The following is a 26244-nucleotide window of genomic DNA, read 5'->3' as shown; positions in this document are numbered from 1 at the left end:
AATGTGGTATCATTCCCCGCCTTAAAATATTTCTGATGACTCCTTACTGTTTACAATAATTAGCCAAACTTTTAAAAAAACTAAAGAGATCCTTGGTGCAACTGGATGGCTCCATTGGTTAAGTGTCTGACTCTTGATATCAGTTCAAGTCTTGAACTCAGGGTCATGTGAGTTCAAGCCCCACACTGGGCTCTGAGCTGGTCATGAAGCCTACTTAAAAAAGCAAAAACAAACAAACAAACAAACAAAAAAACCTAAAGAGATCCTCAATAAATCCAGATTATCTTCCTGGCCTCATCTCCAACTCTTTTCCACACCCATTTGCTCACTCAACTTCACGTATGCCCTGCATTTTCACCTGGCTTTATCCTGATCACTCAATTCACTTGAAAATTCTTCCTCTTCCTAGCAAAATCCTATTCAACATGGAAATATCTGCTGTAATAAAGGTGTGAGCAAAAGGAGTTTTTAGTTTTGTTTTTGCTACAACATATCCTTTTATTGCAACAAAATACGATGCAAATTATTTGGAGGGCAATTTAGCAAAATTTATTAAAATTTTAACTCAAATGTTTGAATCCAGCATTCCACTTGTAGGAATGCAGTAAAATGAAAAAAATAACAGTCCAGAATGCTCACCTTAGCAATGCTCACCAGGATAAAACTGGAAATAAGATAAACGTTCATTATAGTTTAAAGAAATTATAGTATCTCCATAAAATGAAATACTAAACCCATTAAATGAGGCACCTTGGGGCGCCTGGGTGGCTCAGTCAGCTTAGTGTCCAACTTCAGCTCAGGTCATGATCTTGTGGTTCGTGAGTTCAAGTCCCCGTGTCAGGCTTTGTGCTGACAGCTCAGAGCCTGGAACCTGCTTCACATTCCATGTCTCCCTCTCTCTCTGCCCCTACCCTGCTTGCGCTCGGTCTCTGTCTCTCAAAAATAAATAAACATTAAAAAAATTTTTTTTAAATAATAATGAGGCACCTCAACATGCAGTCAAGAGAAAAATGTTCAACATTTCCTGTTGAGTATAAAAAAGCAGAAAGGAAATATGTGGCATATGATTCCAATTTTGATAATTTTAAAATAAAAAAGTTTATGTATATTTACATAAATTTTTAAATATATATTTAAATATAATGGAGCATATATAAATAGTTGGAGAGAGGGAGACAGAAGACTAAGAAGAACTTTTCACTTTGATAATAATGCAGGTCTTTGAACTCAAATTTTTTATTACTGGTATATCTACTTTTTTTTTAAGATTTATTTTATTTTGAGAGAGAGAGAGAGAGAGAGAGAGAGAGTGAGTGTGTGTGTGTGTGTGTGTGTGTGTGTGTGTATGAACTGGGGAAGGGCAGAAGGAGAGAAAAGAGAAGCCCAAACAGGCTCCATACTCAGCACAGAGACCAACACAGGGCTCAATCCCACAAACCATGAGATCATGACCTGAGCTGAAATCAAGAATTGGAGACTCAACCAACTGAGCCACCCAGGTACCCTATGGTATATTTACTTTTTTAATCAGAAACATGCAATGTTTTTTAAAAATCTAGTTATCTTTCAAGTCTGTTCTCAAATGTATGCTTTACCAAAAAGCCTTTCCATAAAACCCTCTACAAAAAGTAAGAATGGTTCTCTACTCAAAACTTCCGTAAGGCCAGAGTAGAGACTGCCTGCCTTCTTTCCTTCCTTCTGCAAATGTTGCCATGTTCTCCAGATGACCTACCTACTCCTCATCTATATATTCTAAAGGAAAGAGATCATTGACTTACCCTATCCACATATACAAAGGCTAGTATCATAGCCCTATCTCCCTTCAAAATAAGGGCTTACTGGGGAAAGGCTTATACATCTGCAAAAGAAACCCATTTGGATATATACAAGTCTGGGCTTGAAGCATACCAAGGTTTGCCAAGAATTTGAGGAAAACAAACAACGTAAGAAGGAACAATATGAACAAATGGAGCAACTGGCCTTTTAGTAAAGAAAGAACTCAGAAGAAAAGAAAACTTAAAAATTATAATTATTCTTACAAGGATTCAAAAGGCTAATGTGTAAAATAATCCCAGTTAAAGATGGCTGACTGAGGACATACTTTTATCTTTGGTCACCAAGGACAGTAAATGAAAATAAAGAAGTAAAATATACAAACAAACAAAGGCTATAATGAGGGAGGGGGATTGACTGAGGAAATGAATAAAATTTGGGGAAAATCTAAAGCAGATAGGTGAATCATAACCAATGGAACTGGGCAAAGAAAGACACAAGGTATAATAAGCATAGAGGAAATTGCAGTTAAATGACATATGAGGCTACCCTGCAAAATCTCAGGTAAGTTCAGTATTCAGAGATGTAAGATACCAAAGAAGATATAAAGTTAAGACATAAAGCTGAACTCAGATTAACTGAAAATCTATAGGCAAACACAACCACATTCCCATATTGTACCACCCAGCAGCCAGACAATCACCTCACAGGATAGAAGGGATATGGGATCTCAGAGCAGAGTGATGGGTTCTGGTTGTTAGGTGCTCAAAAGAAAGAGTTGATTCAGAAACAAAACTTTATTTTTTTAAATTTTTTTTTCAACGTTTATTTATTTTTGGGACAGAGAGAGACAGAGCATGAACGGGGGAGGGGCAGAGAGAGAGGGAGACACAGAATTGGAAACAGGCTCCAGGCTCTGAGCCATCAGCCCAGAGCCTGACGCGGGGCTCGAACTCACGGGCCGCGAGATCGTGACCTGGCTGAAGTTGGACGCTTAACCGACTGCGCCACCCAGGCGCCCCAGAAACAAAACTTTAAAAAAAAATTTTGATACAAAACTCAAAATTCTATTTACTCATACAAAATTGAGAAGGTAACACATCCTTATATTCATAGCATTGTGCTATGAAAAGAACCAAAAAAATGGCTTTATGTGATTAAATACATGCCTGGCAAAATAACAATTCCAATAAAAAAGTGCAAAGATAAAGCCAAGAAAATAGCCCTGAAATGGGACAAAAATAAAAAGAAATTTAAAACCATTTACCAAGAAGTATGGTGGGGTTTCTTCTCTATTAATCTAATATTTTTAGCTGAGGCCAAACAGATTCTCTTTTAATATTCTATTGATTTCTGAAAATTATGTCACATTTTAATGGTTTCCCATTTGGACTATAACTTCCTTGTATCATTTCTTCCTCTTGAATTTTTTTAAAGACTTTTCAATGGAGAAGGTGGGGAGGCACTACCGGCTTTGGGAAGGATTTTGAAAATGGGGGTGGGGGCAGAAAATCAAAAGGAGTGCCTGGGTGGCTCAGTCAGATAAACATCTGACTCTTGGTTTTGGCTCAGGTCATGATACAGCAGTTCATAAGTTCAAGCCCCACATCAGGCTCTGCAACTGGCAGTGCAGAGCCTGCTTGGGATTTTCTCTCTCCCTCTCTCATTGCCCCTTCCCCATTCTCTCTCTCAAAATAAGTAAACTTAAAAAAAGAAAGAAAGAAAGAAAGAAAATCAGAAGAAGCAAAGGATGTAAAGTCTACAGAAGTGAGCAGAAAGCAGAAGTCAAATTCAAAGAGAATAACCAGTGACAGTGGTCAACTAGGAGATAACTAACAGGCCCAGGAGGCTACCATTCAGACACCACCAGGAACTAGTAAAGAGAGGAAGATAGCCTTACCCTTAAGTGTTTTATACAAAACTACCACCAGAGAAGATGACAAGTCAACTGATATACCCTTAAATATTGACAACGCAGTCCCATATTTCTTAAAAAACAAATTTAGAGAGGCTCCTGGAAGGTTCAGTTGGTTAAGCATATGACTCAAGTCATGATCTCACACTTCGTGAGTTTGAGACCCACATGGAGCTCTGAACCAGTGGTGCAGAGCCTGCTTGGGATTCTCCCTCTCTCTCTCTCTCTCAAAATAAATAAATAAAAGCTTTAAAAAAAAAAATTAGCTACTCACCTGACAGAGAACTGGCCAGGCTTCCTCTCCGCAACTTACAGTCATCCTGACTAAGTTGTCGTTGAAGTTTAGCTTTTCCAGTGGATGAAAACAGGTCAGGATTACTGAGCTTCCTGAAAAGCAGGGGACTAAGTCCAGTTATCACATCCTTCAAAGAAAAAAAGGTAAAATATAAAGTCTTTAAGGTCTTTTCTGAAAGTATAAGGACTTTATATTAAACATTCATTACAGTTAAATAGTGCCAGCATTTTATACTTCCTGATCAATAGCTAAAGCCAAAAACATATTTCTTAGTAAAAGCTGTTTGGGTATGCTATGAAGGCTACAGGACACTGATTATAAATGCAAAAGAAGGGACGCTTAGGTGGCTCAGTCGGTTAAGCGTCCGACTCTTGACTTCGGCTCAGGTCATGATCCCACTGTTTCTGGGTTCAAGCCCCGCATCAGGCTCTGCGCTGGTGGGGTGGAGCCTGCTTGGGATTCTCCCTCTTTCCCTCTCTCTCTGCCCCTCCCCCACTCACACTAAGTAAATAAACTTTAAAAAATAAAATAAATAAAAATAAATAAATAAATAATAAAATGCCAAAGAAAAAACGGGGGGGAAGGCTCACAAGATGACACATTAAGACATTTTGACAGGATGTATTATTCATAATGAGTACATGTCTAGTTATGTTTATTTATTTTCCTCCTTCTATTCACTCTTCCTATATATCCAGTAAAGAAAAGCATATTTTAGTTTTCAAAAAAAACATAAATAGCAGACCTTCCTTTACCTGATATACAAGCTTAGAAATGCCTCTAACATTCAATTAATGCTAAAATAAGATATAGAGATTTCTTTATAGGTCAAATAGGAGCTGAATACATGTTTCAATGAAAAAGCATAATAGTACTATGGAGAGGGGTGCCTGGGTGGTCAGTCAGTTGACCATCCAACTCTTGATTTCGGCTCAGGGCATGATCGCAGGGTCATGGAATAGAGTCCCACGTGAGGCTCCACACTGGGCATGGAGCTTGCTTGGGATTCTCTCTCTCTCTCCCTCTGCCCCCTCCCCAGCTCACACACACACATTTTTTGAAAAATTTTTAAAGTACCACGCAGAAAATACAGATAATATGAAACACTGACAGAGCCTCCTCCCATTTGTCTTTATTTTAATCCAGCTCATCCTGCTCCATCCCAATGCCTGTTCCTCTTCACTCAGTAAGCAATGTCAACTCTCTTCAAGATTCAGACATTTTGAAGCAAACATGCACCTCATTGGCAGCATTGAAAGAGAAACTATTTTTAAAAAAATAAGGCAAATGAGACATATCTTTCACATTTCAATGAAAGAAACTAAAACAAATACAGGTAATTAGCACATCAAAGTGATATGGACAGGACAAAGACAAAATGAGAAACATAAGAAATAACTACAATCTATGTTACCTGCCATTTGAAGAATAAGACTCAAACAACTAGTAAAAGCCACAGGGGGGGAGAATGGGAAAATGCCAACCTTCTTCAGATTTAAAAAAAATAAAAACCAATAAGGTCATACACTGTGATTGGTGGGTTCACAAACATGTTCACAAACATAATACTGGTTGGTGGTGCCTATCCAGAATATAATTTACAAATGCCCCAAAATAAAAAAAGTTAAATAAAAATAACGGTTAAATAAAAATAAAAATAAGAGTAAGTTAAATAAAAATAAAATAAAGAAACAAGGAAACAGTATTTTTAAATTGGTAGTAAATGGATAAAATGATGAAGAGGGATATTTAGGCACTGTATCATTAAAGCAAATGGTGTGTCAAGATTACTATAACAGAAGTTAGCAGGGAGAAAGGGAAACTGGAAGCAGTAGCTAATACAAAAAGAGAAGACAGCAAGATAGCACTGTATATTCCCACCATCGGGTGTGTTAAGGATGAAATACTACCTATGCATCAAGGAGAAAGCATGGAAGGAAGCAGGGTTTGGGCACTAATGCTGATAACCAACCAAAAAAGGCCGGCCACTCACAGAGGCAACACCCCAGCATGCAGCTTTAGGTGGAGTAAGGAAGCATTGGAAGATATCAAGCTGAAGTAATATCCTAAATGAAGACAATAGGGAGAGGGAAAGGACTCATCCCCAAAATAACTTACAAACCAACTACATCAGGAAGCCAGCACTGGGATGCCTGCTACACTGTATGGATGAGCAATTAGTCTTAGCCAGAAAAGGAACAACGAATACAGGACTAGAGCAGCACCAATTAAGAGCAAGTCCTAGCCTTTTCAATCTCCCTATTCCCTATCATAATATACCATAGGAAAAAAAAAAAAAAAAAAGCCAGAAAACAGAAAAAAATAAATAAAAGTATATCACATCCCTTCTTATTCCAAGACTCACCTGTCAAAACCTTGCAAAGGGAAGCAAATATAAATTAAATTGGATAAGAAATTTAATTTTTAAACAATTTTTAAGTAATCTCTACACCCAATGTGGGGCTCAAACTCAGAACCCCGAGATCAAGAGTCGCATTTCCACCAACTGAGCAAGCTAGGAGCCCCTGAAATTTAACTTTTAAATTAGTATGTCTTTTTTTTTTTTTTTTACTGAAGTATATTAGTCATTTCAGAAAAGTACACATATCCAAGCATATAACTCAATGAATTTTCACAAATTAAACATACCTATGTAACCAGCATCAAGATATATATTTAAAAAAAAAAAAAAAAGACATAACCAAGCACCCCAAAAAGCCCGCTGTGTTCCCTTCCAAGCACTACCCAGGCTTCCAACAGAATAGATTATATAAAGTGAAAAACTTGGGGCACCTGGGTGACTCAGTCGTTTAATCATCTGACTCTGGATTTCAGCTCAGGTCATGATCTCAGGGTTCGTAGGATCAAGCCCTGCCTCACTCAGGCTCTGTGCTGACAATATGGAGCCTGGTTAGGATTCTTGCTCTCCCTCTCACTCTAATTTTGCCCCTCCCCTGCTCATACTCTCTCTCAAAAATAAACAAACTTTTCAAAAAAAATTAATAGGAAATCTTTATATGAATGGAATCAACTAGCCTGGACTTTTTAAAACTAAATTTACCCAAGAAGTCATTAAGGGACAGGATAGAATGAAGCAAATAATACAAAATCACATCTAATCCAACAGAGAAAGAAAAAGTGTATAGGAGGTAGAACTTCCTTACTAATTTCCATAATAACTTCATATAGTTCTCTAGTTTCCATTCTAGTCACTTATGAGATCCATCCAAGCTGCATGTTTTCAGGTTCTATGGGATCCATTATACCCTTTAAACTCTTCCTTTCGGCTCAAACTAGATTAAATTGGTTTCTATAGTTTTTACAATCAAATGATTCTTAAGCAAATTAGGGAGTTGAGGGGAAAGAGTCTAGGAAGACTTAGAGGCTTCTGGCTTGGGTAGTATGCTTATCAAGACAGGGAATACAGAAGGAGAAACAATTTACAAATAAAACACTGCTCTGACAATAGTAAATATCAGCATTAACTACAGATCATAGTACTTTTCCAATAACTATTAGGGGAACTATAAACATTTAACCTGAAAGAAAGAAAACAAAGGAGACATGAGTAACTCTCTAACTACATGAGTGCTATTTCTTACATTACAGGAAATTTCTAACTTCTGAGGACAGAATTAGAACTAATGGATGAAATTAAGGTCATGATCTCACAGTCTGTGAGTTCAAGCCCTGCATCAGGCACTGAGCTGACAGCACAGAGCCCGCTTGGGATTCTCTCTCTCTCCCTCTCTCTGACTCTTTCCAGCTCTCAAATTCTCTCTCTCTCAAAATAAATAAACTTTAAAAAAAAAAAAAGAAGAAGGAAGAGCTGTCTAACAGTCAACAGGCCACCTTAAAAAGGAATGGACTGTGCCACCAGAAATACTGAAAAAGGTGAAAGCTGACCTAAAACAGTAATTCTCAAAATGTGGTCCCCCATACCAACAGCACCAGCATGACCTGTGACCTTGCTAAAAAATGCAAAATCTCAGGCTTCACCTCAGACCTACAAAATCAGAAATTCTGACAGAGGGGACCAGCAATCCATGTTTTAGCAAGCCCTCCAGGTGATTCTGAAGCACATGAAAGTTTGAGAACCACCAGACTAGGTCAAAAACTTTCAACATGATCCCACCAACACACAAATATACCAATCAGTTGTGAGGACTGTATCACAAATTACTTAAAATTTAAATAAAGTACTTAAGTTTGCAACCACTTTAATTAAATGAAAGCAGGTTCTTGGTAAACTCTACAATAAAGTCAATTCACCTGTATTACAACATTCTTCAGTGAAAACTTTAAAAGGCAGAATTATAGCAAGCATCCCAGAAATTACACATAACCTATATTTATTTATGTAACATTATAACAATAACATATCTAACATATGCCAGGTAAAGTTCAACTGTCAAAAAAAAAAAAAAAAAAAAAGGCTGAAAATTGCTTGACTACACAATCTCTACATTTTCTTCCCAACTCTAGGAGCTTCTTGCTTTCTTTTTTAATTATGAGTACTGAGTTGTGCCCATTTTGCCTGTTGCCCTGGGAGGCCTCACAGAGACTTCTCTCTTTTGGCTCAAAACCATCTCCCTCCTCCACAATACCAAAGCAAATCTCACACTAACTTTACCCACAACGCTAGTGTTGTGCTTACACTGTACTATGCTATTAGGATAGGATTCAAAGGAAAGGATTCACAGCTGAAAAACTGAAGTCTACACAACTAAAAACATTTGTACCAGACTAAAAACCTGGATTAACTCTCATTGGGAGTTGTCTTATCCCAAATGACTGGTAATCCAGTAGGTAAAGAGAATTCTATACCTTGTGGCAGATTCTTCCTGATCTACCCAACAAGAATCAAATCCAGGTGCCACACTAATCAAAGTCCATCCTCTTAATCCCTATCAAAAAACCTTTGCTTGATTATCTATCTATAACGAACTTTGACCCATACCCCAAGCATATCAAACACAGACATAAATTAACTCTAAATGGATCATGAATCAAACTGTAAAACCTAAAACAATAAAACTTAAGAGTAAATTTTTGTAAGTTTTAGAGTTCTTAGATAAGATACAAAACAAGTTTAAAAAGAACAAATTTATAAATTGGACTTCACCAAATTTAAAAACTACTCCTCTTCAAAAGATACTGTTTAAAAAAATGAAAACAAATCACACACAAGGAAAAATCATTTGCAAAACACATGTTAGAAAGGACTGACATTCACTATATAGAAAGGTCTTACACAATTCAATAACACACAAGCCAATTAAAAATGAAAAAAAGACTGAACAGACACTTCAACAAACAAGAGGCAACTACGGCAAAAGAATATACAAAACCATCATCAATATGATTTATCATTAGGGAAACAAAAATTAAAATCATATGAGAAGTAATGTCAGCACAAAAAAAAGGGGGGGGGCACCTGGGTGCCTCAGTCAGTTGAGTGTCTAACTGATTTCAGCTCTGGTCATGATCCCAGAGTCGTTGGATCAAGTCCCTCATCAGGCTCCACGCTGCACATGGAACCTATTTGGTATTCTCTCTCTCCCTCTCCCCCACTCAGGCACATGCTCTCTCTCTCTCTAAAATAAAACAAAGCAAAACAAAACCCCACAGTTGCAAGCTAACATCTCCCCAGAGAAACAACTGGAAAACAAGCAGAAACTATCAGAACCACCTTTGTCAGAATTCTGGAAAATAGTCAAAGGTTTACAGTCAAGAAAATGCTGAATCAAGAAGTAAACTTAAAAATGGTAGGAATGCTTTGTGGCATTTTTATGTGCCCCTGCCCACCCACTTCTTGATGTTAAAGCAGAGTGAAGACATCAGCTGGTGGTCCTAGTGCGGGACCTTGGTCCCTGATTCTAGAAGGAGCAGAACAAATCTTGTTTGCAAATTATTGTTTATAGCTGTTCTCCCTTGTCTGGGAGCTGCCAAAAAGACTGACACAAGGCACTCCTTTATTTCACCTAACTCAGAATCTGCTCAAGGCAGAAAAGCAGGAGGCTTTGCTCAAAAACACTGTAAGGTGATCCAACCACCCAGAGCCACGTGGACCAAAAGATTAAAGGTGAGACATAAAACAGACTGCCTAAAGCCTGGGAGGAAAAAGGGAGAGTTTCTCTGGAAAATTTGTGCAATCAAAATAGGGTAATTTAGAAAGTCCAAGGTAGGGGCACCTGGCTCATTCAGTCGGAAGAGCTTAGGACTTTTCATTTCAGGGTTGTAAACTCAAGCCCCACATTGACTGTAGAGATTACTTAAATAAATACACTTAAAAAATAATAATAATAATAATAATAGAAAGTGCAACGCAAAATGCATGCTCAAGAAAGACCTGAAAAGACTCTAAGCTTTCATTTCAGGCTGATCCCTATGCTCACTATAAGTCTAGCTAAGCAAAAAGTCCATATAGGAGAGTGGTTTGCAAAGACCCTATAGGAGGTAGGTTTGTTTATTTAGATTCTGGTGATCAAGGAAATCTCTATCTAAACACAAGCTAAGGAACAGAGACTTCAGTACCACAGTACAGTACCACAGTATACACAGACCAAGGAATATAATTTCTGCAAAAATAAATAAACAAAAAATAAATGCTGGGAAAACTCACTAGAAAAATGGACAACTACAGCCTTCAACAACCTAAAACAAACTCTGGAGAAAGGGGAAGTGATTTCCAGAGTTATCAATATTCAAATGTCCACTTTTCAACAACAACAAAAAAATCACAAGACCTACAAAGAAATGAGAAAGTATGGACCATTCAAAGAATCAAAATAACAGAAACCATGTCTGAGGAAACCCAGCATTAGACCTAGTAGTACACTTTAAATCCCTTTCTTAAATATGTTCAAATGTACAAATGAAAGAAAATCAGAAAAACAATGCATGAAAGAAAAACAGGGTTGCATATATGATACTCAAGGAAAGACAATGTGAGCCAAGGATTTTATATCCAGGATAACTAACCTTCAAGGTAAAGGGCACAGGAAAACTGTTACCAATATAAAAATAATTCAGAGAATATTGTTCCAAGAGGCCCTTCCTAAGGAATCTACCAGAAAACAAGATTTACACAACCAAATAATTAGAGCAATATCAGCATGTGATTAGCATTAAATATGCAGTCACTTGTAAAATGAATAAATGTACATTCAAAGGGAGAGTACAGTATATAATGGCTATATAATTTGAAAATGTAGATACACATTTTCAACCACAAGATGGAAGGGGAAGGTGGAGACAACATATACAAAAAAAATTTAACAGTTCTCATTAATCATTGATGGTAGTACATTAGAATTGCCTTTAGAGACATATATTTATGTAGGACAAAGCAAATGCATAATTACTGGATATTCTAATTGTTGGTTCAAAACACTCTCAGAAGCTTCCTGGCTGTAATCTGAAAGTGGCCCCTGTTTCAGGGGTAGGGAGAGACAAAAGAAAGAGGCAGGCCACTCCAAGTTGGTACGTGGCAGTATTAATAACCAAAGGGAACTTACATAACAAGACTTGCCTTGGGCGGCAGCAAGACAAATAGATCTCCACACCTGCCCACCAGATCTTGGTTTATAAAGAGGCCTTAACTAGGTGCAGTCGTGTATACCATGCAGGTGTTTTCAATACTACATCACTATCTCAAGGCTATGTCCTTGAAGAAGCCTCTGGGAGCAGGAAAGGCAAGTGGAACCTATTTCCAAGGACAGGGGAGGGGTGAGGAGCCTCCCAGAGCCCAGGTCCATCCGCAGTCATGTCTTTTTGATAACATTCTCCAATACTTAATTCTTTCACACCGTGAGTCTTTGGGAATATGATTCAAGGTAGGAAATAGAGAAAATACTGATGTAATATACAGGAGATTAAGTTTTTTAAAAAATCTGAGTAGTCCTTTGCAAATACACTGTTAATTGACAAGTAGTTTATGTATTTAACTCTCCACTGACAAGTTTAGAAACAATGACCAACATAATAGCAAAGAGTATCCTTAAGATACAGTTTGCAGTTGTTCTAAAATACCATTTCCCACTAAAAGAAACCAAGAGTTCTTAGAAAAACAGCTAATTCCAGGTCTAAGGTGGAAAATGAGCCCGGAACAGTTTGACCCATGAGATTGCAAAAAAACTATCAAAACTATTAGGATCAGGTCCAAAAGACTAAGAAACCAATTGTTTCTAGACAAGAGGACAATCTGAGATTCAATTAGTACAAGAAAACCATCAGATGCTGTACATTTAAATGCCTGACCGGGGTGGCTCAGTCAGTTAAGTCTCTGACTTGGGCTCAGAAAGCCTGCTTCGGATCCTCTGTGCCCCTTTCTCTGCCCCTTCCCCACTTGAGCTCTCAGTCTCTCTCAAAAATAAATAAATAAACTTAAAAAAAAAAAAAAGGTTTAAATACTTAACCACATGAATAATAAGATGACAGGGAACTAATTACCTTAAAAATCAGGCAAACTTAAAAGGAAAGAATCAAGCCTTTCTTACATGTACTATACCACTGGGAACTAAATAGTAGATGAGGGGAAGCATCTCCTTAAAATGTTATTCCAGTTAATAATTGAAAACAAAATGATAGAATTGTATCACCATTTTGCAACTCCCAATTACTGAATCTTGGCACTGAGCATCAAAACTGCTAAAATCAAAGAGTAAGCAGCAGAGATTACACACCTACTGTTGAAAGACCACACAACCATCTATAATTTTGCCAAAGGAATTAAACCTGAGGCTGGATGAAGCTTCTGTATCCAGCTGTAATTTGCAGGAAATACAAAGGATACAGAAACATTTTGAAATGCATCATGGTTATATAGTAGGAAACCTACAGGTCAAATGCCCCAGATATTTCTACATATAAATTTTAAGGAAAAGGAAGACATGGAAGGGAAACCTACAGATTAAAAAAGATTTAAGACATATCTTGTGTTGGGGCACCTGGGTGGCTCAGTCGGTTAAGCATCCGACTCTTGATTTCGGGTCAGGTCATGATCTTACTGTTCCTAGGATAGAGCCCACGCATCCAGCTCCGTGCTGACGGTAGGTAGCCTGCTTGGGATTCTCTGTCCCTCTCTCTGTGACCCTCCCCCGCTTGGGCTCACACGCATGTGCAGGTGCATGCACATACACGCTCTCTCTCAAAATGGATAAACTTTAAAAAAATAAACATATCTAGTGTTTTTATTTTATTTATTTTGAGAGAGAGGGAGAACACAAGCAAGGGAGGGGCAGAGAGAGGGAGAGAGTCCCAAACAGGCTCTCTGCTGAAAGTGGAGCTCGAACTCCTAAACCTGTGAGATCATGACCTGAGCCAAAATCAAAAGTCCAATGCCCAAGGGACTAAGCCACCCAGGCACCCCTATCTCGTGTTTTTAAAGGGGCAAGACTAAAATGTAATGTTTTAGATGCAAACTTACAAGGAAATGAAAGCAAATTATTACTTTTTACGTCAGGACAGTTATTACTTTTGAAGGGAAGGTGGGGCTGTGATTGAGATGGGACACATTTATAGAATGGGTGGCAAAACTGTTTTTCTTGATCTGGGTAATAGTTTGTAAGGGTGTTCATCTTATAATTCATTAATTTATACATTTGTTTTGACTGCTTTTCTGTGCTTCTTATATTTTACAATAAAAAGGCTAAAAAAGAAAAAGAGGAAAGGAAAAAAAAATCACAAAACAAGTGGCCTGCTGCAAAAGTAAGGGAATATTTTACCACACATAAAGTTAGAGCAGTGACAAAAAACAAGCACAATAATAAACATAGAAACATTTAGTGAGATCCAGTACAAATGAGAAATTCTAAATCTTGATTTGACAACAAAAACAACACTGCAAAACAGACATTCTTTTCTTTAAAAACTTTTTTAAGTTCATTTATTTATTTTCAGAGACAGAGAGAGACAGTACAGAAGGGGGAGAGGGAGAGGGAGAGAATCCCAAGTAGGCTCCACACTGTTGGTACAGAGCACAATGTCAGGCTCAAACTCACAAACCATGAGATCATGACCTGAGCCAAAACCAAGAGCCAGATGCTTAATCGACTGAGCCATCCAGGTGCCCCCAAAGCAGACATTCTTATCCTCATTTCATATTCAAATCTACTAAGCTACTGAGAGAATTCACACCTAGTCCAAATTGTTTTTTCTCCTATTATATTTAAATTACATTAATAAAGAACTCATAACAATAAGAAAAATAAAACAAAAGAGTGTATAAGAAAAATAAGAAAGTATATGGATAAGAAAGACACAAGACAATAAATCCAAATAATAAATAAAATTCACTAGCAATTAGGGAAATATATTTAAAACACTGACAAGTCATCCAAACCTAACAAATTACCAGAAGTAATAACCTGATAAAACCAAGAGTTGGCAAAGACATAGAGAAATATCACTGGTCAAAGTAAAAATTGGTACAATCACTGTAGAAAACAATTTGGCAATAATATCCAGCAAGAGAAATTCCTGTACATGGGCACAAGGAGATAAGTACAAGGATATTTACTGCAGCACTATAATAGGGAAAATGGAAATAACTTAAGGGTCCATTATTATAAGAATGGATAAACTGTCATTTACTCAAAGGAATGCTATATAGCCTTTAAAAATTAATGAAACTGGGGCGCCTGGGTGGCGCAGTCGGTTAAGCGTCCGACTTCAGCCAGGTCACGATCTCGCGGTCGTGTGAGTTCGAGCCCCGCGTCGGGCTCTGGGCTGATGGCTCAGAGCCTGGAGCCTGTTGCCGATTCTGTGTCTCCCTCTCTCTCTGCCCCTCCCCCGTTCATGCTCTGTCTCTCTCTGTCCCAAAAATAAATAAACATTGAAAAAAAAAAAATTAAAAAAAAAAAATAAAAAAAAAAAATTAATGAAACTGATTTGGAGCGCCTAGGTGGCTCAGTCAGTTAAGTGTCTTACTCTTTTTTTTTTTTTTTTTAACATTTATTCATTATTGAGAGACAGAGAGAGTCAGAGCACAAGCATGGGAGGAGCAGAGAGAGGGGGAGACACAGAATCTGAAGCAGGTTCCAGGCTCCGAGCTGTCAGCACAGAGCCCGACACGGGGCTCGAACCCACGAGCAGTGAGATCATGACCCGAGCTGAAGCTGGACACCCAACCAACCGAGCCACCCGTGCCCCAAGTGTCTTACTCTTGATTTCAGCTCAGGTCATGATCTCACAGTTCGTGAGATCGAGCCCCACGTCAGTCTCCATGCTGACAGCACAGAGTCTGTTTGGGATTCTCTCTCTCCCTCTCTCTCTGCCCCTCCCCTGCTTGCTCTCTCTCTCTCTCTCTCTCTCTCAAAATAAATAAATAAACTTTAAAAAAAATTAATGAAACTGATTTAAATGTATTAACATAGATCAAGGTTGGCAAACTTCAGCTGGCAGGCCAAATCCTAACCATAGCCTGTTATGTCCAGTCAGAAAGCTAAAAGTAGTTTTTACATTTTGTAAATGGCTGGAACACAAATCAAAAGAACATTATTTCATGAAATATTCTCAATATGAAAAATATAAAAGTTACATGAAATTCCAATTTCAATGTCTATACATAAAGTTTTATTAGAACATAGCCACATTCACTCATTTACATATTATCATAGGTATGCTATCATGCTACAACAGAAATGAGTAGTTATGAAAAAGTATGACAAAGCCTAAAATATTTATTATCTGCCCCTTTACCGAAAAAGTCTCCTGATCCATGACATAGATAATTCTCAAAAAAATATTGACCAGGGTCTGGGTAGCTTAGTTGGTTACGCATCCAAATGTTGATTTAGGCTCAGGTCAAGAACTCACATTTCATGAGATCAAGCCCCATGTCAGGCTCTGTGCAGACAGTGTGGAGCCTGCTTGGGATTCTCTCTCTCCTTCTCTCTCTCTCTGCCTCTCCCCCACTCTCTCTCTCTCTCAAAAATAAACTAAAACAAAACAAAAACCAATGTTAAATTAAAAAAGTAAGGGCAAAAAGATTTATATAGTAATACATAATTTATATAAAAGTTAAAAACAAATAGTGCTTCATCTTATAAATATCTTTAGTAATGGACTGTTTTTCTTCCTTATTAATGCAGCATTTAAATACACACCACCTTTAACAGTGGTTTCTTTCAGGAATGATAGTGGGGAGGGAACGGATGCTAAAAGTAACTGTAACATTTTATTCCTTTAAATATAACATTTTACTCCTTTAAAATCTAAAGCAGGGTCCCTGGGTTGCTTAGTCACTTAAGCTTCAGACTTCAGCTCAGGTCATAATCTCACAGTTCATGGGTTCCAGCCCAAATCGAGAGAGAGAGAGAGATTGAGAATCCCAAGCAGGCTTCACACTGACAGCTCAGAGCCTGGAGCCTGCTTTGGATTCTGTGTCTCCCTCTCTCTCTGCCCCTCCCCTGCTCAGCACAAACGCACTCTGCTCTCTCTCTTTCTCTCTCAAAATTAAACACATTAACAACATTTGAGTATCTACTATGTTCCATAAAGTATGTTAGGAATACAAACCTAAGCAAAATAAAACCCTGATACTTATTACTTTTTTACTCTGTTTTGCCTAAAGCAGTGGTTCTGATCCTCAAAGTGTGGTCTCCAGACCAGCAGCATCACTTTCATCATCACCTGGGAACTTGTTGGAAATGCAGACTCCAGGCCCTACTCAATCAGAAATTCTGGGTGTCAGACCCAGCCATCCTTGCTTTAACAATCCTTCCAGGTAATTCCATTAGCCCTGAGACTGAAAATAACTGGCCCAAAGAAGTTCACACCCATACCCCAAAAGAGTGAGGCTCTGGTTAGGCTCTGGGGCACCTGGGTGGCTCAGTCAGTTAATTGTCCGACTTCTGCTCAGGTTATGATCTTGCAGTTTGTGAGTTCGAGCCCCGCGTCAGGCTCTGTGCTGACAGCTCAGAGCCTGGAGCCTGCTTCGGATTCTGTGTCTCCCTCTCTCTCTGCTTATTCACCTGCTTGCTCACTTGTTCTTTCTCTCTCTCCTCTCTCTAAAAAATAAATAAAACATTAAAAATTTTTTAAAAATAAATAAATGGGTTAGGCTCACTTAAATGGATCAGTCTCAGGAATTAAGAAAAAGCGTAGCTAGAACTGGATAGCCACATGCAAAAGAATAAAGTTAGACCCTTACCTCACACCATATACAAAAAATAGCTCAAAATAGATCACACCTAAACATAAGGTCTAAAACCATAAAACTCCTAGACGAAAACATAGGGGTAAATCTTCATGGGGATCTTGGCTATGGCAATAGTTTCTCAGATGTGACCAAAATCACAAGCAACAACAACAACAAAAAAGGTAAATTATACTCCATCAAAATTAAACTTTTGTGCAAAGGTCACCAGCAAGAAAGTAAAAGACAGGGGCACCTGGCTGGCTCAGTTAGAGCCCTCATGACCATGAGATCATGACCTGAGCCAAAATCAACAGTTGGATGCCCAACCAACTGAGTCACCCAGGCAACCCAAAGATAAAATCTTAAAAAAAGAAAAAAAAAAAGTGAAAGACAACCTACCAAATGGGAGAAAATACCTGTAAATCATATCTGATAAGATATCAGATTCTAGATGTCAGATATCAGATATCTAGATATCCTACTATCCAGAATAAATATAGAACTCTTATCTCAACAACAAACAACCCAATTTAAAAATGGGCAAAGAACTTGAATAAACATTTCTATGACAAAGATATACAAATGGTCAACAAGCACATAAAAAGATGCTCAACATCATTAGCCTATAGGGAGATGCAAATCAAAAAGCACAATGAGGGGTGCCTGTCTAGCTCAATCAGAAGAGAATGATCTTGATCTTGGGGTCATGACTTTAAGTTCCATGTTGGATATAGAGATTACATACATACACACATACACACATACATACATACATACATACATACATACATACATAAGCAAGTACAATAAAGGGCACCTAGCTGGTTCAGTCAGGAGAGCATATGGTTCTTGATTCGGGGATGTAAGTTCAAACCCACACTGGGTGTAAAGACTACTTAAAATAAAATCTTTTTTTTTTTTTTTTTTTAATTTTTTTTTTCAACGTTTATTTATTTTTGGGACAGAGAGAGACAGAGCATGAACGGGGGAGGTGCAGAGAGAGAGGGAGACACAGAATCGGAAACAGGCTCCAGGCTCTGAGCCATCAGCCCAGAGCCCGACGCGGGACTCGAACTCACAGAGCGCGAGATCGTGACCTGGCTGAAGTCGGACGCTTAACCGACTGCGCCACCCAGGCGCCCCATTAAAATAAAATCTTTAAGAAATAAAAATAATTGTAAAAACTTAAAAAAAATTTAAAAGTACAGAGATCACTTACATCCACAAGATGGCTAAAAAAAAATTATAATCCAAAATAACAAATGTTGAAAGGTCATGTAAAACTGGAACGTTTGCACATTGCTGGTAGCAATGTTAAATGGGACAGCTAGGGGTGCTTAGGTAGATCAATCGGTTGAGCATCTATCTCTTGATTTCAGCTCAGGGCAACATCCCAGGGTTGTGGGATCGAGCCCCACATCAGGCTCCACACTGAACATGGAGCCTGCTTGAGATTCTCTTCCCCTCTCTCTCTCTCTCTCCCTCCCTCTGCCACTCTCCCTCACTTGCTCGCTCACTCGCTCTCTCTAAAATAAAACTTAAGGGGGCACCTGGGTGGCTCAGTCGGTTGGGCGACCGACTTTGGCTCAGGTCATGATCTCATGGTTTGTGAGTTCGAGCCCCGCATCGGGCTCTGTGCTGACAGCTCAGAGCCTGGAGCCTGTTTCAGATTCTGTGTCTCTGTCTCTCTCTGACCCTCCCCCTTCATGCTCTCTCTCTGTCTCAAAAATAAACATTAAATAAATAAATAAATAAATAAATAAATAAATAAATAAATAAAATAAAACTTAAGGGCTTCTGGGAAGATGGCGGCGTAGGAGGACGCTGGGCTCACCGCGTCCTGCGGATCAATTAGATTCCACCCACACCTGCCTAAATAACCCAGAAAATCGCCAGAAGACTAGCAGAACAGATTCTCCAGAGCCAAGCGTAGACAAGAGGCCCACGGAAGAGGGTAGGAAGGGCGGAGAGGCAGTGCGCACTACACGGACTGGCGGGAGGGAGCCGGGGCGGAAGGGCGGCCTGCCGGCCAAGCAGAGCCCCCGAGTCTGGCTTGCAAAAGCGGAGGGGCCAGACGGAGGGTGTTCTGACAGCAAGCGGGACTTAACATCTGGAAGGTTATAAGTTAACATATCTGCTCGGAGAACAGGAGGGCTGGAGGACAATGGGAGGGAGAGTTGTTGAGCCCCGGACCACAGAGCTCAGCTTGGCGGGGAATGAAGGCGCTTGCCAGCGCCATCTCCCTAGCCCAGCCCCCAGCCAAAATCCCAAAGGGAACCAGTTCCTGTCAGGGAACTTGCTTGCACTGCACAAACACCCAACACTGTGCTTCTGTGGATCCATCCCTCCGGGCGGCGGGTCTGACTGCCTCCCGGTGCCACAGGGCCCCTCCTGAAGCAGACAACCGAAGGAAAAGTGAGCTGAGCCTGCCCCTCCTGCCCCCGTGCACCTTGCCGATCCACCCCAGCTAATACACCAGATCCCCAGCACCACAAGCCTAGCAGTGTGCAAGTAGCCCAGACGGGCCACGCCACCCCACAGTGAATCCTGCCCCTAGGAGAGGGGAAGAGAAGGTACACACCAGTCTGACTGTGGGCCCAGCGGTGGGCTGGGGGCAGACATCAGGTCGGACTGTGGCCCCGCCCACCAACGCAAGTTATTCAAGACAGCACAGGGGAAGTACCCTGCAGTTCCCCACCACTCCCGGGACCATCCAAAATGACAAAATGGAAGAATTCCCCTGAAAAAAACCTCCAGGAAATAACGACAGCTAACGAACTGATCAAAAAAGATTTAAACAATATAACAGAAAGTGAATTTACAATAATAGTCATAAAATTAATCGCTGGGCTTGAAAACAGTATAAAGGACAGCAGAGAATCTATTGCTACAGAGATCAAGAGACTAAGGAACAGCCAGGAGGAGCTAAAAATGCTATTAATGAGCTGCAAAATAAAATGGAGACGACCACAGCTTGGATTAAAGAGGCAGAGGAGAGAATAGGGGAACTAGAAGATAAAATTATGGAAAAAGAAGAAGCTGAGAAGAAGAGAGATAAAAAAATACAGGAGTATGAGGGGAAAATTAGAGAACTAAGTGATGCACTAAAGAGAAATAATCTACGCGTAATTGGTATTCCAGAGGAGGAAGAGAGAGGGAAAGGTGCTGAAGGGGTACTTGAAGAAATAATAGCTGAGAACTTCCCTGATCTGGGGAAGGAAAAAGGCATTGAAATCCAAGAGGCACAGAGAACTCCCTTCAGATGTAACTTGAATCGATCTTCTGCACGACATATCATAGTGAAAATGGCAAAACACAGGGATAAAGAGAAAATTCTGAAAGCAGCTAGGGATAAACGTGCTCTAACTTATAAAGGGAGACCTGTAAGACTCGTGACAGATCTCTCTACTGAAAATTGGCAGGCCAGAAAGGAATGGCAGGAAATCTTCACTGTGATGAACAGAAAAAATATGCAGCCGAGAATCCTCTATCCAGCAAACCTGTCATTTAGAATAGAAGGAGAGATAAAGGTCTTCCCAAACAAACAAAAACTGAAGGAATTCATCATCACTAAATCAGCCCTACAAGAGATCCTAAGGGGGATCCTGTGAGACAAAGTACCAGAGACATCCCTACAAGCATGAAACCTATGGACATCACAATGACTCTAAACCCATATCTTTCTAAAAAAATTTTTTTTCAACGTTTATTTATTTTTGGGAAAGAGAGAGACAGAGCATGAACGGGGGAGGGGCAGAGAGAGAGGGAGACACAGAATTGGAAACAGGATCCAGGCTCTGAGCCATCAGCCCAGAGCCCGACGCGGGGCTCGAACTCACGGACCGCGAGATCGTGACCTGACTGAAGTCGGACGCTTAACCGACTACGCCACCCAGGCGCCCCTAAACCCATATCTTTCTATAACACTGAATCTAAATGGACTAAATGCGCCAACCAAAAGACATAGGGTATCATAATGGATAAAAAAACAAGACCCATCTATTTGCTATCTACAAGAGACTCATTTTAGACCTGAGGACACCTTTAGATTGAGAGTGAGGGGATGGAGAACTATTTATCATGCTACTGGAAGCCAAAAGAAAGCTGGAGTAGCCATACTTATGTCAGACAAACTAGACTTTAAATTAAAGGCTATAACAAGAGATGAAGAAGAGCATTATATAATAATTACAGGGTCTATCCATCCAGAAGAACTAACAATTATAAATGTCTATGCGCCGAATACGGTAGCCCCCAAATATATAAAACAATTACTCACAAACATAAGCAACCTTATTGATAAGGATGTGGTAATTGCAGGGGACTTTAATACCCCACTTACAACAATGGATAGATCATCTAGACACATGGTCAATAAAGAAACAAGGGCCTTGAATGATACATTGGATCAGATAGACTTGACAGATATATTTAGAACTCTGCATCCCAAAGCAACAGAATATACTTTCTTCTCGAGTGCACATGGAACATTCTCCAAGATAGATCACATACTGGGTCACAAAACAGCCCTTCATAAGTATACAAGAATTGAGATCATACCATGCATACTTTCAGACCACAATGCTATGAAGCTTGAAATCAACCACAGGGAAAAGTCTGGAAAACCTCCAAAAGCATGGAGGTTAAAGAACACCCTACTAAAGAATGAATGGGTCAACCAGGCAATTAGAGAAGAAATTAAAAAACATATGGAAACAAACAAAAATGAAAATACAACAATCCAAATGCTTTGGGATGCAGCGAAGGCAGTCCTGAGAGGAAAATACATTGCAATCCAGGCCTATCTCAAGAAACAAGAAAAATCCCAAATACAAAATCCTAACAGCACACCTAAAGGAAATAGAAGCAGAGCAGCAAAGACACCCCAAACCCAGCAGAAGAAGAGAAATAATAAAGATCAGAGCAGAAATAAACAATATAGAATCTAAAAAAACTGTAGAGCAGATCAATGAAACCAAGAGTTGGTTTTTTGAAAAAATAAACAAAATTGATAAACCTCTAGCCATGCTTCTCAAAAAGAAAAGGGAGATGACCCAAATAGATAAAATCATGAATGAAAATGGAATTATTACAACCAATCCTTCAGAGATACAAAGAATTATCAGGGAATACTATGAAAAATTATATGCCAACAAACTGGACAACCTGGAAGAAATGGACAAATTCCTGAACACCCACACTCTTCCAAAACTCAATCAGGAGGAAATGGAAAGCTTGAACAGACCCATAACCAGCGAAGAAATTGAATCAGTCATCAAAAATCTCCCAACAAATAAGAGTCCAGGACCAGACGGCTTCCCAGGGGAGTTCTACCAGACGTTTAAAGCAGAGATAATACCTATCCTTCTCAAGCTATTCCAAAAAATAGAAAGGGAAGGAAAACTTCCAGACTCATTCTATGAAGCCAGTATTACTTTGATTCCTAAATCAGACAGAGACCCAGTAAAAAAAGAGAACTACAGGCCAATATCCCTGATGAATATGGATGCAAAAATTCTCAATAAGATACTAGCAAATCGAATTCAACAGCTTATAAAAAGAATTATTCACCATGATCAAGTGGGATTCATTCCTGGGATGCAGGGCTGGTTCAACATTCGCAAATCAATCAATGTGACACATCACATTAATAAAAGAAAAGAACCATATGATCCTGTCAATCAATGCAGAAAAAGCATTTGACAAAATTCAGCATCCTTTCTTAATAAAAACCCTCAAGAAAGTCGGGATAGAAGGGACATACTTAAACATCATAAAAGCCATTTATGAAAAGCCCACAGCTAACATCATCCTCAATGGGGAAAAACTGAGAGCTTTCCCCCTGAGATCAGGAACACGACAGGGGTGTCCACTCTCACCGCTGTTGTTTCACATAGTGTTGGAAGTGCTAGCATCAGCAATCAGACAACAAAAGGAAATCAAAGGCATCAAAATTGGCAAAGATGAAGTTAAGCTTTCACTTTTTGCAGATGACATGATATCATACATGGAAAATCCAATAGACTCCACCAGCAGTCTGCTAGAACTGATACATGAATTTAGCAAAGTTGCAGGATACAAAATCAATGTACAGAAATCAGTTGCATTCTTATACACTAATAATGAAGCAACAGAATGACAAATAAAGAAACTTATCCCATTCACAATTGCACCAAGAAGCATAAAATACCTAGGAATAAATCTAGCCAAAGATGTACAAGATCTGTATGAAGGCTTATGAAGGAAATTGAAGAAGATATAAAGAAATGGTAAAACATTCCGTGCTCATGGGTTGGAAGAATAAATGTTGTTAAAATGTCAATACTACCCAAAGCTATCTACACATTCAATGCAATCCCAATCAAAATTGCACCAGCATTCTTCTCGAAGCGAGAACAAGCAATCCTAAAATTCATATGGAACCACAAAAGGCCCCGAATAGCCAAAGGAATTTTGAAGAAGAAGACCAAAGCAGGAGGCATCACAATCCCAGACTTTAGCCTCTACTACAAAGCTGTCATCATCAAGACAGCATGGTATTGGCACAAAAACAGACACATAGACCAATGGAATAGAATAGAAACCCCAGAACTAGACCCACAAACGTATGGCCAACTCATCTTTGACAAAGCAGGAAAGAACATCCAACGGAAAAAAGACCGTCTCTTTAACAAATGGTGCTGGGAGAACTGGACAGCAACATGCAGAAGATTGAAACTCGACCACTTTCTTACACCATTCACAAAAATGAACTCAAAATGGATAAAGGACCTGAATGTGAGACAGGAAACCATCAAAACCCTAGAGGAGAAAGCAGGAAAAGACCTCTCTGACCTCAGCCGCAGCAATTTCTTACTTGACACATCCCCAAAGGCAAGGGAATTAAAAGCAAAAATGAACTATTGGGACCTCATGAAGATAAAAAGCTTCTGCACAGCAAAGGAAACAACCAACAAAACTAAAAGGCAACCAACAGAATGGGAAAAGATATTTGCAAATGACATATCGGACAAAGGGCTAGTATCCAAAATCTATAAAGAGCTCACCAAACTCCACACCCAAAAAACAAATAACCCAGTGAAGGAATGGGCAGAAAACATGAATAGACACTTCTCTAAAGAAGACATCCAGATTGGGGCGCCTGGGTGGCGCAGTGGGTTAAGCGTCCGACTTCAGCCAGGTCACAATCTCGCGGTCCGTGAGTTTGAGCCCCGCGTCAGGCTCTGGGCTGATGGCTCAGAGCCTGGAGCCTGTTTCCGATTCTGTGTCTCCCTCTCTCTCTGCCCCTCCCCCGTTCATGCTCTGTCTCTCTCTGTCCCAAAAATAAATAAACGTTGGAAAAAAAAAAATTAAAAAAAAAAAAAAAAAAAAAGACATCCAGATGGCCAACAGGCACATGAACAGATGCTCAACATCGCTCCTCATCAGGGAAATACAAATCAAAATCACACTCAGATATCACCTCACACCAGTCAGAGTGGCCAAAATGAACAAATCAGGAGACTATAGATGCTGGAGAGGATTTGGAGAAACGGGAACCCTCTTGCACTGTTGGTGGGAATGCAAACTGGTACAGCCACTATGGAAAACAGTGTGGAGATTCCTCAAAAATTAAAAATAGACCTACCCTATGACCCAGCAGCAGCACTGCTAGGAATTTACCCAAGGGATACAGGAGTATTGATGCACAGGGGCACTTGTACCCCAATGTTTACAGCAGCACTCTCAGGGCGCCTGGGTGGCTCAGTCGGTTGAGTGTCCGACTTCAGATCAGGTCACAATCTCGCGGTCCGCGAGTTCGAGCCCCGCGTCGGGCTCTGGGCTGATGGCTCAGAGTTGGAGCCTGCTTCCGATTCTGTGTCTCCCTCTCTCTCTGCCCCACCCCCGTTCATGCTGTGTCTCTCTCTGTCTCAAAAATAAATAAACGTTAAAAAAAAAAAATTTATAGCAGCACTCTCAACAAAAGCCAAATTGTGGAAAAAGCCTAAATGTCCATCAACTGATGAATGGATAAAGAAATTGTGGTTTATATACACAAAGGAGTACTACGTGGCAATGAGAAAGAATGAAATATGGCCCTTTGTAGCAACGTGGATGGAACTGGAGAGTGTGATGCTAAGTGAAATAAGCCATACAGAGAAAGACAGATACCATATGTGTTCACTCTTATGTGGATCCTGAGAAACTTAACAGAAACCCATGGGGGAGGGGAAGGGAAAAAAAAGAAAAAAAAAGAGGTTGGAGTGGGAGAGAGAGCCAAAGCATAAGAGACTCTTAAAAACTGAGAACAAACTGAGGGTTGATGGGGGGTGGGAGGGAGGGGAGGGTAGGTGATGGGCATTGAAGAGGGCATCTTTTGGGATGAGCACTGGGTGTTGTATGGAAACCAATTTGACAATAAATTTCATATATTAAAAAAAATAAATAAAATAAAATAAAACTTAAATAAATTTAAAATACATAAAAATAAAAATAAAATGGTACAGCCACTGTGAACAGTTTGTCAGTTCCTCTTAAACTTAAACATAAAACTGCCATATGATCCAGCAATTCCACTCCTATCCATACAACAAAAAACTAGAAAAAACAGGTATTCAAACAAAAACTTATACATGAATGTTCATAGTAGTTTCATAGCAGTCATCTCTATCATCAAAAGGTAGAAACAACCCATCAACTGATGACAAACAAAATCCATATAATCCATATAATGAAATATTACGTAGTCATAAAAAAATAAGGTACTGATAATGCTACTATATGGATAAATCTCAAAAATATGCTAAGTGAAAGAAGGCAGACATAAAAAGCCATATATTGTATGAATCCATTTATATGAAGTGTCCAGAGTCCACAGCAACAGAAAACAGATTAGTGGTCCCAAAGACAGGAGGAAGGAAGAAATGGAGACTAAGTCAATAGGTAGTTTTCCTTCTGGGGTGATGAAAATGTTCTGAACTAGTGATAATGGTTACAAAGCATTTGAATGTACTAAATGTCAGTGATTTTATGTTAAGTGTATGTTACTGTAATTTAAGAAGCCAAAGTACATGTGGAGATGGACTGTCTAGGGCCATGTTTTCTTCCTACTGAAGAAACCTACTGAAATGAGAGCTG

The 26244-nt window shown here is 39.4% G+C and overlaps 1 protein-coding gene across 15 annotated transcripts in view; it reads right to left on the bottom strand.

Moving 5' to 3' along the window:
* MAST2 (microtubule associated serine/threonine kinase 2) overlaps positions 1–26244 on the bottom strand; it is a 225880-nt gene that overhangs the window by 186440 nt on the left and 13196 nt on the right. For 13 of the 15 annotated variants that reach the window (XM_045477189.1, XM_045477182.1, XM_045477188.1 and 10 more), the window contains exon 2: positions 3963–4110. In XM_045477189.1, coding sequence (XP_045333145.1) covers positions 3963–4110 — 148 coding nt within the window. Of the gene's footprint in view, positions 1–3962; positions 4111–26244 lie in introns of those variants that run through there. The other 2 variants (XM_045477190.1, XM_045477195.1) reach the window with 1 other exon arrangement.

Source organism: Leopardus geoffroyi, chromosome C1 (genome assembly GCF_018350155.1).
Source record: "Leopardus geoffroyi isolate Oge1 chromosome C1, O.geoffroyi_Oge1_pat1.0, whole genome shotgun sequence".
NCBI classification, from domain to species: domain Eukaryota; kingdom Metazoa; phylum Chordata; class Mammalia; order Carnivora; family Felidae; genus Leopardus; species Leopardus geoffroyi.
The sequence above is the reverse complement of the archived record's forward strand: the minus strand, read 5'-3'. Positions and strand labels throughout refer to the sequence as shown.